Consider the following 15,827-nt stretch of genomic DNA (forward strand, 5'->3'; position numbering starts at 1 on the left):
TGTAAAAATGTATGTCAATCTACAGACATATTTAAGGTTGTTTTGCCCTGGTGATGACCTCAAAATAGGTCGAAGCTTGGCAGTAGCAACTAAATTTGCTTTCTTCTTCAAGACAATATCTTGACCCAGAGTATTCTTAAGTGAAAAAGTGGTCCATACTTCTAACTGTGAAAACTGAAACTTCGTAAGGTAACAAGCGTCATAGCAGTTTTAAGTCACACTACACAACTTTATGGACCAGCAGTTCATAAACAGTTTAAAGAATTGGCAATGTTGGGACTGAGTCGATCTTAAGGGACAATTGATATCGTTGTAAAGATATATTCAATCCATAGACATATTTAAGGTTGTTTTGCCCTGGTGATGACCTTAAAATAAGTCGAAAGCTGGCAGAAGCAACTAAATTTGCTTTCTTCTTCAAGACAATATATTGATCCAGAGTGTTCTTAAGTGAAAAAGTGGTCCATACTTCTAACACTGAAAACTGAAACTTCAAAAGGTAACAAACGACATGGCCATTTTAAGTCATACTATACAACTTTATGGACCTATAGTCCCTAAACAGTTTAAAGAATTGGGAATTTTGGGACTGAGTCGGTCTTCGAGGAAATCTGACATCGCCTGTAAAGATTTATGTCAATTTAGACATATCTAAGGTTGTTTTCCACTGATGATGACCTTAAAATATGTCGAAAGCTTGGTAGTAACAACTAAATTTGCTTTCTTCTTCAAGACCATATCTTGATCCAGAGTGTTCGAAAAAAAATACTAAATGAGCTCTTCATTCTGGTTAATACAATCGTGAACAGAACATAAATATGTTTATATAATATACGTATGTGCAAAGAACCTGTTCTTAGTAACGGAAACCTGCTAACATGACATTTAAAAATGTGTGCTTTTGACATATGCGACAGAACTCCTGTTGTTATTCCCTTGATATAATAATGGAACTGCTAAGACCATCAACCGGTTGTTTATACTGTCTCGGTACTCGTATTATTTAAGAACATTTATTTTTATTTATTTAACGTTTATTTTTCATTTAAGAATATTGATTATGTTCCAGGATCTTATAATTATGGTATATACGATATTAGGCGTGCTGATACAATACCCTGGTAAAATAAGATATTGAGCCAAATAATACGGAAGCCTAATAATGATCATCAACCAGATACAATAGATAATGAGCCACCCTCTAGTGTTTTAAGATATTAAGACAACGGATACGTAAGGCCAACCACCTGATTCATAAATTGGCCAACATGATTATAAGATAGTTAACTCTGATACATAAAATGTTTAAAAACTTTTCCTAATATTTTTTCACCTTCTCATGCATACGATATTGAGTCACTTAAAACAAAAGGTATTGAGCAATATGTAAATCCATATATGTTTAGCGGTCATAATTGACCATATTTATTATTTACATTAATTATTCTTTATCTAAGGTCTTGATTGAGATGGAAAAGTTAGTGTCACGAGCGGGGTTCGAACCCACGACCTTCGGCTCAATACGCCAGTGCTCTAAACACTTGAACTAGTGACAGTAACTTTGTCATCTCAATGAAAATCTTAGATAAAAATAATAAGTAAAATGTTGAGCTACCTTCTGGTAGCTAATATTAGTTTATTATTATAATAACCCCAGCTACCAGAAATGTAGATATTGAGCGATCCAGCCACCTAACTTTCTTGTTCACAAGATGAGCCACCAGATGCCGAAAGATGTTCAACCTAATACATAATTAGGTGGTAAGTGTACTGCTGTACTTTTGATATGAGTTCAACCCCAAATAACTCGCGCGTCCTTTACCAAAAGAAAAAGAACGAAGAAAGCTTTGCCGGTTTACATGGAGAACCGATATTTCAGGCTGAGGAACTAAGAATCCTGGAAGTGTGGATAGATAGAAAGTGGAATGTGCATGTAGATAGATGATGTAAAAAGTATGTCAAATCATCTCCCGATCTGCCAAGGTTTACAATTGTAAAAGTGATTTATAAAGCAATTTGTTCCATTTTTAGCATATCCTGTACCTGTGAAAGTTCAAAGAAAAATTACATTGAGGATGTAGCTGGCCATAAAGCAAAAAAAACTAGTAAAAGTTTAAAAAGATATGAAACACAAAAATACTTCGGAATCTAAATACGAAATTTAAAATTCAATACCAACTTCAGAAATGGCTCATCCGGCTGACAAGGAAAATAGTATTGCCCTAGAATATACCTAAATATTGTATTTTGCCAGAAGGTAGCAAAACCGATAATTCATTCGCATGTAAGGAAGGAAGCATCGTTGACACCAAAAAAATTCCGGTCAGCAGAGAGGTGCTCCAATAATTTGGCTGAGACTCTTAGTGGAAAGCACTACGGACTTCAAAAATCTTAAACATATCAAAAACACAACTATGGTTTATACGGAAAGTGATGTCACCCTGAGGATGTGTTTTAACTCTGGAACCATAGTAAAGTAAACTCCAAAACCTACCAAGAGAATTGCGCTTGGGATTGGGATGGAATGTACGCTGGATAAAGGCACGTGCTGGAAACGAACGCAAAAACTGATATACTGGCAAAAATTAAGCAGCATGGGAAAATAGTAGAAGGAAGAGACAAAGGGCACACACAAAAGCGTTTTTCTTTCGGACCATAGGAAACTAAGATAAGCCACAAATTCAGGACAACAATGGCACATGCAAACCTTGGAAGAAATAGACAGATTTTTTAAAAATCAATGACAGCCCTATCTGTTCGAGCTGTGAGACCACAATCTTGGAAACATAATTTTTCACTGCTAGCAGTTATGAGCGATATCATCACCGGATGTGTCCTACCGAATTAAGCCGTCTGACAATCGAACTCTGGGCAGAGTCAATATCAATCATACAAATTTAGATATTTTATAACAAAAATTATATTATTGTAAGCCAGTCCCCGTCTTAGTACAAGGTAGGAATAGTTGTTAATATAAATTAAAAATAGACGTAAGTAATTTCAAACATATTAGGCCGTAAATCTGACGGGTCGCCCACCAAGTAGGGAGCAAAGAGACGTTTCCCCACAAACCTGAAAGTCATCGAAATGCGACAGACGAATAACCCCAATAAATAACAAACGTCGAGATGCTATTTAGTGGGAAAAAGTAGTCGCAGAGAGTTAATCAAGCTGAGGACACCATAAATTTGGAGTCACGTCAGCAGGGTGGGCGTCGTACAATCTTCGCCGAATGTTCTTCGCCTTTGGACGAGGAGACTGCGTAATGGAAACCCCTGAGAATTACGAGTTACTGCGAGGGCAACCCTCGCAAGAAAGAAATTGACCGACTGGCAGAACAGTTTTTGCTTTTTCTTTCCTCCCCTACCCTCGGTGAGAAACCGTTACAAAAGGGGATGATTTGGAAAACAAAATTAGTGGATCCAAGCATTCAATCTAAGGACTCAGTCTATCCAAGGATTCAGTCGAGCCAAGGGCTCGGTCCATCCAAGGACTCAGTTGATCCAAGGAATCGGTCTATCCAAGGATTCAGTCTAACCAAGGGCTCAGACTCAGTTGATCCAAAGACTCGGTCTATCCAAGGATTCAGTCTAACCAAGGGCTCAGTCCATCCAAGGACTAAGTTGATCCAAGGACTCGGTCTATCCAAGGATTCAGTCTAACCAAGTGCTCGGTCCATCCAAGGACTCAGTTGATCCAAGGACTCGGTCTATCCAAGGATTCAGTCTAACCAAGGGCTTAGTCCATCCAAGGATTCAGTCTTACCAAGGACTCAGTTTAACCAAGGGCTCAGTTTAACCAAGGGCTCAGTCGATCCAAGCATTCAGTCTAACCAAGGGCTCAGTTTAACCAAGGGCTCAGTCGATCCAAGCATTCAATCTAACCAAGGGCTCAGTCCATCCAACGATTCAGTTTAACCAAGGGCTCAGTCGATGAAAGGACTCGGTCAATCCAAGGACTCGGTCTATCCAAGGACTCAGGCGATCCAAGGACTCAGACGATCCAAGGACTCGGTCTATCCAAGGACTCAGTCGATCCAAGGACTCAGACGATCCAAGGACTCAGTCGATCCAAGGATTCAGTCTATCCAAAGACTTAGTCTACCCAAGGATTCAGTCTATCTATGGATTCAGTCTATCCAAGGACCCAGTCGATTAAAGGATTCCCAGGCCGAAACGAGTCTCGGAAGCAGCGGGCAAGAGGACTCAGTCATGACCAGTCAACTCAGGGACTCAGGGAACGAGAGGAGTCAATAGCATCCACATTCAAGTACAGGACTCAGTCAAACAAACAGCCCCATTCAGACAAGTCGTTTAGAGTCAACTGTCGAGGGTAGAGCAAGCGCGGGAAGAAGATCCTGGAAAGACGATCAAATATGTGGAAGCAGGTATTAGTTTTGCATAGTTTGGTTGTAAGTCTTCTTGTAAATAAGTTCTTCTCGGAGTTGTTGCCGACCTGCCTTGTTTGTTTGTTACCACGGTTCAATGTGGAAATAAATATTCCTGAACCCTATCTCTCTGGTTTGTTGTATTTTTAAACCCTACTCACTCCACCAAAAAATTAATTGAATGTTTTCCGAACGCTTAGACCGTCGGCGCTCGCATAAATTACAAAATTACAATACATATTTTAAGTATATAAGAGTGTTTATAATTATATGACATTTGTCATGTATTGTACGGAAATCTGATCTGACTGTTCCATTATTTCATGCACCATTATTCTGGCGCTGCGTAAAGGCCATTACCATTCTTAAACGTAAGACAAATAATATAATTAAATTGGGCTTCACGCCCTGTTTTTCCCCTTTTAAAATCAATTCGACCGGCCTGAACTTCCTCGCGGATAATCGGTCCGTAATTTTTTTTTTTTTCGAAAAACGCGGATAAATGTTCCAAGGGCGGCGTGGAATTAGTTGTAAAGCGCTACCAAGAGATGGCATCTCCTCGTCGCCCCACTCCGACGCCCCACCACGACGCCGTTGTTACTTAACTGATCTAATTAGGTTTTTTTCTTCTTCTTTTGTTTGCAGCTGTTGGCCGAGGGAGCATAAACGGAAATGAATTGTCGGAATGGCGTCAGAAGTGCAGGAGAAGAGCGGCGCTGAGCAGAGCCGTCAGCATGAGGAACAACAGCAGCAGCAACAGGCGCCGCAGCAGCACCAGACCGAAGACAGGCAGGGCAAAGCCCAGCCGAAGAAGCCACCAGGTAAGCGCCACCGAACAAAAAAAAATTCCTTTTCTCTATCTCTTCTTTTTTTACACAAAAAGAAAAACCTTTAAATCTCACTTAACGCTTTACTCGCCTTATCTAGTCACGTCTCTCGTCTTATTCGCCCATTATTTCACAAACACAAACTGAATTCCGAAAAAATTACGTTTCGAAAATTTAAATTCTATAAAATTTAAAAAAAAAGGCTAGAAATCTCAAAAGAATTTTTTTCTTCGAATTTACTAATCCTTACGGCTTATACAAAATACTTTAAATATTATCACTAAGATCAGCTGAACAATTAAAAATACAACCGTCTATCCAATTTTTAGCCTTTTTCCTTTGATTTTTCCTAGGGGGGAAGAGAGAAAAAAATTAATTGTAATTGACAAAACAACTATATAATAATATTATAATTTCAAATAATAATTAAATTATCTAAATTAAAATGTGATTAATAAATAACATAATTCGAACAAGAAAATATATTATAATATTTTTTCCATTCTTATTATAGATTTTTCAGATTTTCGGAATTTACGGGCTGTGGGCTGGGTCTGACGTGAATCATGTTGCTTTGTTGACAATTACTAACGTTTCGACATCGGCCAAGACTGCACTCTTGACAAAATAAAAACAAATCACGACCCAAAAAATTTTTTTGGAACAAATATACAGAATCTGTGTACGTAAATCCATAAAATAGGCCTACGGAAGGGCTTAACCCTCGTTACTTTTATCGTTTCGAGATTTTCCAACCAATCGCCATATATATTTTATTTATTTTTTCTCACTTTCTAACCCTCTTTACTAAAAACTCTACCTATTTCTTCTATTAATCCCTCTTATCTCGCCCTTTTGAGATTATCAATCACGCTCTTTCCATAAATCGATCATCATTTCTACCTTTACTCAATCAATCGCCATTTCTAAATCAATCTCTTACTTATTCAACCATCTCAATTCAAACTTCTCTTCTCTTCCATTATCAATCTTTTCCACTAACCTCATACTCAATCAATAGCGAAAAGTCTCTATCCCTCTATTTATCTTCTCTCTCTCTCTCTCTCTCTCTCTCTCTCTCTCTCTCTCTCTTTTTCTCACTCTCACTCACTCCCTCTCTCCCTCATGCCTCAATCTCAACCTCACCCCTCCCCTTTTATTCTAACAATTGAAATAGCAAACAAAACTTGAATGGATTTGTTTTTGAATACTCGACAATAATATGGTTGTGGTGACAAAAAATTCTTACCGGACTTTTTTCACACTTGATGACAATTGACGTATTTCTTTACCGAATCGTCAAATTAAGGTGTGTGCTGATAAAACCTACGGAATAAGCAATCGATTTTGGCTGGTTTTCCTTTGGAATTTATACAAAACTTTGGAAAACATGAGAAGGGCGGGAAAATCGTGGCGGCCTGATAGTTAGGCCTGATTTTAGAAAAAGGGTTGACGTTCGTCGAGCTAGGACTTCGGGGGGCTTGACGGCGCCAGGTGGATCAAGTACGTTGTCAAAACGGTGGCGGGGAAAAAATCACAAAAAAAACGATCTTAGGCTTATCAATTTCAGCACCGTAGGAAGCTAAAAATAAAAGTAATATGCCATCAAATGGTAAACATTTATCGATTTGCTCCACCGCCTCGTGTTTTTACAATGCTTTTTTTTCGAGTTCTTTGGGGCCTAATCTTATCAGGTGACCGGTTTTTTAATCAGCAAATGCTGCTTCTAAGAAAATACACAATCAAAAGTTCGGAAATATTGGCGTGTCGATTATCACGGCCTAATTACGAGGAAGTGAAACACTGAAAAATTGAAACCGAGTGCGGAACTTCGATCATTTTTTAATGAAATAACAAAGCCACTTGATTGCTACAATTGTTGTGCGAATCACATCTGAATACAATTTTTTTAATAAATTGATCATTGATGTTTGCATTTTGCAACGGGTCTGACATTTGTTTGCTCGTCTCGGGTCGCATTTGCCAGACGCAAACGGCGAGAACGTGAGGCGGGGGTGGAACTGTTCCAATCAATTCAAACACGGAAAAATCCGCAGAAAAATGATTCAATACCAGCTGAAAATACAGGCTGACAATTAGGCCAATTTTGGTTCAAATTAATTCTTCTTTCACTCCCAATTTCAAGCCTCTGTTCATACTTTCTCAATCTCTCTTCTCTCTGACATCATCGCACTCTATCAGTCAAGCTCTTGTATCTATCATCCAACTTTTCCTCTTCAGTCATCTGTTTGTTTTTCTCTTCCTCTGTCGCTCTTAGCCTATGTTAAGAAATTATTTTCTAGCCTGTTTAGTTCTATTATAAATCTCACACATATTAAAATCTCAGGGGGTTTACCTCGGGTGTTTCGCAATTTATTGTGCAATTGATTTATGATAATTGCACCAGAAGTGGCCTCGCGTAAAAGTTAGAAAAAGGAGGATTTTCCAATTGGCAATGGAAAAGGCTTTTCACCCCGAGGAGTTTCGTAAATGTCTCTCTTTTCGATTTACGATGCCACGCGCCGCCGTGCGGACCGCGGTAAACCGGATTTCTTTAGGCCCCACGCTTCGGAAAAGCCTGGATTTTTCTCCGAAGCCCCACTCCGCGCCTGACGACGTCCTTGGCCGAGAAACGTTGCATAAAAACCAGCATAAAATTATTATTTCATGAGGTGACTACGGCCCGAGAACCGCCCGAGATCCCCCTTTTGTGACAACCTTCCTGCCGAAAATCAAGGACCGCCTTCCCCTTGAGAACGTTCTCAAGCAATTACGCGTCTCTCTTCATTGTCCGACGGCACACGATACCAAACCGACGTTCCGCGACCTCCTAACTTTTCAAAAACGAAAAAAAACCATGAAGAACGAAGCTAGATAAAGTTCAATCTATCGATTCAAGACCAAATGAAATATACACCCAATATAAACCTAGGTACCAAAACGGATAGGAACGAGAGGAAAACACCTTTAAGAACGGCACCATCTTTTGGTGAACAGATGGATCTATAACCTACCTCAGTCAGAAGGATAAAAAGAAAATAAGGGAACTGGAATGGAATTCACTCATTGGACACATACAACCCAAGAACCTCCCAACAAATTTCGGAAGGAAAGAAGTGATAGAATATACCAAAGGAAGCAGAAAAAAATTGCGAATCCTGACCGAATTCTTAACAGGACACTAAATGGACATTTAAAGAAGATTGGTATAATCCAAGATGGCACATGCAGATTCTGCAAAGAGGCAGAGAAGACACCAACACACCTACTAACAAACTTTTGTGCCACATTTGCCCCCAGGAGGAAGTGTTGTGGGATGTACAGTGTGACTGTAGAAGAAATTCAACCACTGAAACCGGGCCCTAAACTAATCAAGTTCCTTGATGAATTAGGACTCACTGGGTGCTATAGGCATAGCATATACACTCCGACTAATACAACTTCTACATCTACACCCAGTGCTCACCTGAACATAGTTTTACTAACATTGACAAAATAATCAGGAGCACACAACAAATCTTACGATTTAAGAGGTAGTGGCAAGGTAATCGACTAGGAGTTGTTTTTCATTATTGACTAAGAAATCAGGAGAACAGAACGACATACAACCAGTAGGCAATATCATTTGACCAGGAGTCTATCAATTTGGTCACATACGTGTCATGAGGTTCAATACCCTGCGTATCACAAACATAAGAAGACGATATTATTACATTAGAAGTACATAAGTCCTAAGCTTTATAGAAGAAAAAAGAACTTATGGCAATCAGTTATTATTTGGAGGTCGTGAGATGCTTTCTGGTATGACGTAGGTTTTAGAAAAATATTTTCTTTATCGTGCCAACGTTTCGATTTTTATTGAGATCATCTTCAGGGCCTGGGATTAATAAACATTGTTTAAATTTTACAAATACATGTAGGATGTGAAAAAAAAATCAATCAGTTAGTTAAATTTTTTGTAAATTATGGGCTTCTACTCAGATTTGTTGTTTGCACGATACGGATTTCGAGCATTAAACGTAAGCACTAGCGTTAAGCTCATCATAAGTAGTACTAAGCACTCTTACAATTCAAGTCAAGAGACGTGTTTCTAACTCTTGTAACTTGCTGATGAGCGTTAATGCTCATAAAATAACAAATCTGTGAGTAGAACCATCGAAAAAATCTACATACTCACCCCCCACTGTAATAATTTCTATCCGTTCTATGTTTGCCTTCGAAAAATATTCCTATTTTTATTCAGCTGCCGGGTGCAAAAACCGATGCGTGTAAAAAAATATAAGTGAAAATTGTTAGAGGTAGCATAGCTTAGAGAAGGAGAAAATTATGAAATCTCAACCTATACCGGGTAAATGGGATAATTTATAAAATTATTGCGATTTTAAGTTACTGCTTTGTGGAAAATCCTACACGTCATTTATTAGCGAGAAAATAGCCGATTTACAATCAAGTTTCATTCGGCTTTCTCGTCGCCCTTGAGTATTTTTTTAAATATTAAAAAAAATTTGATTACCTCTATCATGGGTGGCAGTAGGGGGTTGATGTTCAGTTCTAAAAAGATGTTGCTGGTTAAAGGTGATTAATTTGTCTTATTTTGATTTACTCCTTTTTTTATTTTTCCACAGCCTTGTACTCGAGGATAATCGCCTCGTTTCAAACACGTGTAAAGCGCAAACGTGACTACATCTCATCGCTGTTTTGTTTTCCTCGACGAATCGTACGATTAAAATACGAAAAAAATATGGATTCTGTTATTGATGTCTTTCTGTTTTCCCTTCCTGATAAACAGAACACTGTGCCTCCTTTTTTATTTTTGATACAGAGGATATTGGACCTCATGAAATTAAGAACACTGTGCCTTCAAATATACAGAACATTGAGGCTATATGACCTGATACAGAGGAGATAGTACTTACTTAGGATATTTTGTTACCTGTTACTTCCAGGTACATAGGACATTGTGCCCACTAATGATTTTGATAATATCCGCTCATATAACCACCCACGCAATCCTTGTGCGTAATTACTTCCACCAACCTATTTAAATTAACTTTATGTCTTGGTTCTGTACCGTGTATGTATTATTCAGACGATTAAGGCAAGATTACCCCACCCCATTTTTCGTTAAGGGAAAACTAAAATCCGGAGTCTATGTATACAGACCCGAGGTAACGATGTACCAATAGATGCATGGAGGTTGGAGCTTTTTAGGTCTTGTATGTGTGCGTTGTTAAATAAATAATACACCGTTTGCAAGCGTAGGGGGTTTCCCTCTGAAGTTTCCAGGCTGACTTAGCCGGTTTAAAAAATTCATATGACCTTTGTTAATGGAATCATCCTTTAATTTGAACAAGCATAAAGTACTTTCGCATCCCGGCTTAAAACACTGGGTTTCCCCTCTGCATATGATCATAATGCGCAAATTCGAAGGACTCGATCACGGAGACTTATGGTAAGTCGATTTGTTCATTATCTGTTTTATTTATTTGGTACTTTAATTTTTCTTACTTCCTGAAATATAGGACCTTATATCTCCCAAAACAAACAAATATTGTACTTTCTGATAGATAGGAATTATTGTACCTCCCGATAAATAGGACGATGTACTTCCTGATAAATAGGATATTGCTCGTCCTGACAAAGAATAGTCTCCTAATATTTCCTGATTTTAAGATAAATCCCTGTCTCATAGAATATTGACTGCACTACCTAATGCAAAATGCATTGTGTAGGATAATTTCGTGGGACAAAATAATGTGTCTCCTGATAAATAGGATATTGCTCATCCTGACAAAGTGTCTCCTGATATTTCCTGATTTTAAGATAAATCCCTGTCTCATAGAACATTGACTGCACTACCTAATGCAAAATGCATTTTATAGGATAATTTCCCGGGACAAAATATTATTGCTCGTCCTGATACAAAAAATAGTGTCTCCTGATATTTCCTGATTTTAAGATAAATCCTGTTCCATAGAATATTGACAGCACTACCTAATACAAAATGCATTGTGTAGGATGATTTCCTGGGGCAAAATATTGAATCTCCTGATAAATAGGATATTTATTGCTCGTCCTCATACAAACAATTTATGTCTCCTGATATTTCCTGATTTTAACATAAATCCCAGTCCCATAGAATATTGTCTGTACTACCTAATACTAAATACATTGAGTAAGATAATTTCCTGTGACAAAATATGTCTCTCCTGATAAATAGGATATTACTCTTCCTGAAGAAAAAAAAAAAAAAAAAAAAAAAAAAAAACTGATATTTCCTGATGCAAGGATAAATCCCTGTCCTCTAGAATATCGATTACTGATAGCATTACCTAATATAAAATTCGCTATGCCTTTTAACACTTTCTGATGGATAGGATTATTTCCTGGAACAAAATATTGTGTCTCCTGATAAATAGGATACTGCTTGTCTTGACAAAAAGAATAGTGTTTCTCCTGATATTTCCTGATTTTAAGATAAATCAGTCTTTTTTTTCTTTTTTTTAACGAGGGTTTGCAACAGCAGAGGTCGTATAAACCCTCAGGGTGCCGGTGTTTTTGAAAAAAAAAGCCCATCTGTAAGTATGTCGGGTTCGAATGCAGGGCCGCTGGATTCGAACCCGGGGCCTTTACCTTACAGTGATGAGCACCGTGTCAACGCCTAAATCGTTGCGGCCACCGACTCCCCCCCCCATAGAATATTGATTCACTACCTAATACAAAATGCATTAGCCTCCTAATACTTTCTGATAGATAGGCCTCTTGGTATTTCCTGATTTTAGAATAACTCCATGTCCTATAGAATATTGATTGCTCTACCTAATAAGAAATTCATTGCGCCTCCTGATCCATTCTGATATATAGGATATGTACTGGTTCTCAAACACACTTGAAATCAAAGTTATTAACGGAAAATCAAATATGTATTTCTCCCGTAGGTTTCGCTTACTTTTGCAATCTTTTTGTGACAGAGGGACGATATTTCAACAAATCTCGACTGGATTTACAAACTCACGAAGAAAAAGCCCCGGCTGTAAAATTTTATCAGGCCATTATTCCCGGTAGTCGATGATTAGTGCAAAAACCGGTTTAGTAGAGTCGTGAAACAGTCGAGATAGTAAAATATGAGTAATCTGTATAAATAGTTCGAGCCTTCCCATTTTTCTTCCATCTCATTCGTGACGATAAGTCGTGTTGACAACTTCCACGGGGCTTATCTCGGGCCGAGGAGGCCGTACAGGGAGCGTGCAGGGATTGATAAACCCCTTCCGTCGTGACGGATTTCGTGTATATCCCCTCGGGGAGGGGAGATTTGTTTTTCTGTTTTATTTCTTTTATTCGCATCGACCGATACTTATTGTTTTCGGTTCGGAGCCGTGCCGAATCTACAATCCGCTTCACAAGCGTTTGTCGCACTCGTTTCGCCCTCGTTGGCATTTTATGGCGATAAAAACGCTCGTCGGTACGTTTTCCTTGCTAAAATTGATGACTGGCCGATCTAATTAAATTAACAAACGAGTCTCGTTTTCCTATCTATGCAGTCCGCGATTAAAACGACACTGTTTTTTTCCCTCAAATATTTGTACAATTCAACTGAAATGCGTGGAAGAGGAAGGAATCAATCTTTCTAGAAAAATTCTTCTAATGTAAGTAACAATGGAAAATGGTATACGGTCAAAAACACGTATAAAATCGAAATTGACAAACGTTTGAACTCTGTTTCTCATATGCTCGCTCTTTGGATGAGTTCCTGTCATTTCCTTCTGTTCCTCACTGAAGATGAGCTATGCCGAAACGCCTTTGAGTAATTCAACGAACCAGCGAGTAAAGACAGACACAATAAGTGACCCTATGCCGATATAGCATACCGGACCAACACCCATCAACTCAAGACTACTTGATATGTACTCTTTGATATTTCCGATACAGCAGACTCCTTTGTGGTAACACTACTGAAGAGCTTCACAAGTTTCTCTTTTATTCCTAACATGATCTGGCATTTCAGAATTAACTTGTAAATTATCGACAGATTTCTCTGGAATTTTAAGTCGAAAAATCAATGAACTACACTTTTTTAGTGTGTATTTTCAAATTTGGACTCATTAATGTTTAATTATATTTTGAGTTATTCTCACGCCCATTTTCAAACCCAGCTTGAGACCTGACGAATTAAACCCTGAGAATCGATTGTCCTCCGCCCCGGGTCTCGGAGAAAATTTGTTTTTCTGTTTGCACGCCCGACGGCCTTGTGAAAAATAGATGACCCTCCACGGACCAGGCGGGGTGGATTTTTGAGAAAATGTGAAAGCGAGGCCGTGCGGGCCCCCACGGTAGGCGTATCGACAATTTAAATTAGAGCTGCACTCCTTGCAATCTGTACAATTGACCTTTAAACAATACCCATAAGAATTAATATTTCCCCTCATATTTCTTATCAAATCTTGCAAGCGTTGATTAATTGTCCTCAAATGAGTGGCTAAAATAAATTAAATTTCCTACTAAATATTCATTAATTTTAATTCCAATTAGTTATTCTTTTCATCTAAGGTTTTTGGTTGAGATGAAAAATAATATAAAACCTTAGATGAAAAGAATAATTAATTGGAATAATTAATATAGTAAATTATGATCACTAAACAAATATAGATTAATTAATTTTAATGCTTAGTACATACAATACATCAAAAATCACTTTCGTTTTGTAATTTATTTATTTATCAAAAATAAAAGAAAATTTAGTTTTCTTTCAGTCTGGTACAATTTCATGAATATTATAGATGGTTTGAAATGATTATACATGTTCAACATGTTCAGAAATGTTAGGAAAGGTGTACTAATTGTTACAGATATCAAGGAATAGTTAGAGATGGTTAAAGGAAATGAGGATTTGTTGAAAGTGTTGGAGATGGTTAGCAATGCTTGCAGATACTTAGGAGAGGTTGGTTTTAGAAATGGTCAGAGATGTTGAGAAACGGTAAGATATGGTTAGAAATTGTTTGAAGATGGCGAAATGCTCAAATCGTGTCCGACAGACCAAAACAGCAAGACTAGGAATGGCCAAACTACAGGTTCATCACCCTGCAAGACTCATTTAGAAATATCACAGTTTTCTAATAGCCTGAAACCCATTCAAAAGCTATTAAAATTTGTATCCTATCAGCGATTCCTGTTGAGCAAATGCTGAACCACATTTCCAGTACTTATATTTCTTTTTTGTTATATTACAGCTATATTTTATTATTCTTAATTGTCATCAGAGATTCTATGCAACTGCCCGCAAAAATGCCAGCAGCGCGTACCGACCGAGATCCGCCTTGGTCTGTACAAGGAGTTTTCTGAATTGGGTGACCATTACAGGCAGAATCAGTATTTGCAGTCTTACATCGAAATGAGGTCTGTGTACAAAAGGCTCTGGTGCCAGGAGGAGAGGGTTGGCGGGAGACTGCAACGGCGTGTCTCCTGCAAATATCGGATACCACTTGAGATACCGAAGCCCATATTTGAAACCGTCCAGACTCATCAGCCCAAACTACAGACTAGTAAGCTTATAAAAACCACCTAAACAATTTTTTTTCTACAATAATTTTTTTTAATATCATTTCTAGATTCAAAAGGGAAAGCGGCTTACATTGTAGGAATCAAAGATGGTGTCAAAACTATAGAAGTGTGCCAAAAGGCATTCATGAACGTTTATGGCATAACGGAAAAGCGGATACGCCTACAAAGGGAAAAGCTGATAGCCAAACTCAGGAGTGACTCGATGGAGATAAAGGAGAAGATGGAGGAGCCTAAAGCTGAAAACCATGTAAGCCAAGTCCAGCAAGTCACAACGCAAATAAGCGAAGAGCAGTTCATAGTGGACAGTTTCTTCCGCAACCAACTCTGGAGGCCTGAGTACATCGGGATACCTTGCGACAAGCTGCAATACCTCGACGTCTACCATAACGACGTCAAAGCTTGAACATTCCAGTTTAACCAAAAGAAACACCAACAGGAGGGAAAACATAAAAACCAAAAAAAAAAGTTTGACCAAAGAGTGTACTTAAAATTCTGATATCAGGGTACTTAAAATACCTAGCGTAATTATTCTTATACCAAGGATTTATTGTGATTTAGGGTTGTGAACCCAAATAACCAACATGGGAAAAAATATATTAACGGCATAAATATTTATTATATTTATATATTGCATTATCGCCAAATTATAAATATATAATAACAAAATTTATAAGGTGGGAGGAAATGTTGAATGTTTTTCTAGTTCTGAATTTATACTATGTTTAATTTTGCCTTTTCCTCCCCTCTAAAAAAAAGGCCAAATTATTTATGTTTAACATGTAAAATGTTGAGAATTTCGACTTGTTACTCGATGAGATGAGTTCAAAAGAAAAGATAGTGAACGTAAATGTGATCCTTTTTTGACAATACAGTTCAATGTAAATTTTGTTTTGTTCATCGAATTATATTGAATTTTATTTATGATTACATTGTTATTTTAAAGTTTCACACCTTTGAAAACAGCACTGCATCACAGTTCAAAATCCGGGACCAAGAACTCTTTTATCCTATTTCAGGTGAGTTGAATGAGCTCTTCAAAATCAAAAGAACAATCT

The 15,827-nt window shown here is 37.9% G+C and overlaps 2 protein-coding genes across 2 annotated transcripts in view; one reads left to right on the forward strand and one right to left on the reverse strand.

Annotated features, from left to right (window-relative positions):
* The window catches only part of LOC106663053 (cAMP-dependent protein kinase type I regulatory subunit), a 73,343-nt gene that overhangs the window by 51,804 nt on the left and 5,712 nt on the right, over positions 1–15,827 (reverse strand). The gene's annotated exons all lie outside the window — the stretch shown is intronic.
* On the forward strand, positions 4,975–15,387 carry LOC106663054. The gene is made up of 3 exons (XM_014387584.2): positions 4,975–5,208; positions 14,472–14,753; positions 14,820–15,387. Exons 1-3 carry the CDS (start codon positions 5,073–5,075, stop codon positions 15,173–15,175), a joined length of 774 nt encoding a protein of 257 aa, XP_014243070.1. The 5' UTR covers positions 4,975–5,072; the 3' UTR covers positions 15,176–15,387.

The sequence above is a fragment of the Cimex lectularius genome, unplaced genomic scaffold (assembly GCF_000648675.2).
Source record: "Cimex lectularius strain Harlan isolate CLEC.00 unplaced genomic scaffold, Clec_2.1 scaffold330, whole genome shotgun sequence".
NCBI lineage: Eukaryota > Metazoa > Arthropoda > Insecta > Hemiptera > Cimicidae > Cimex > Cimex lectularius.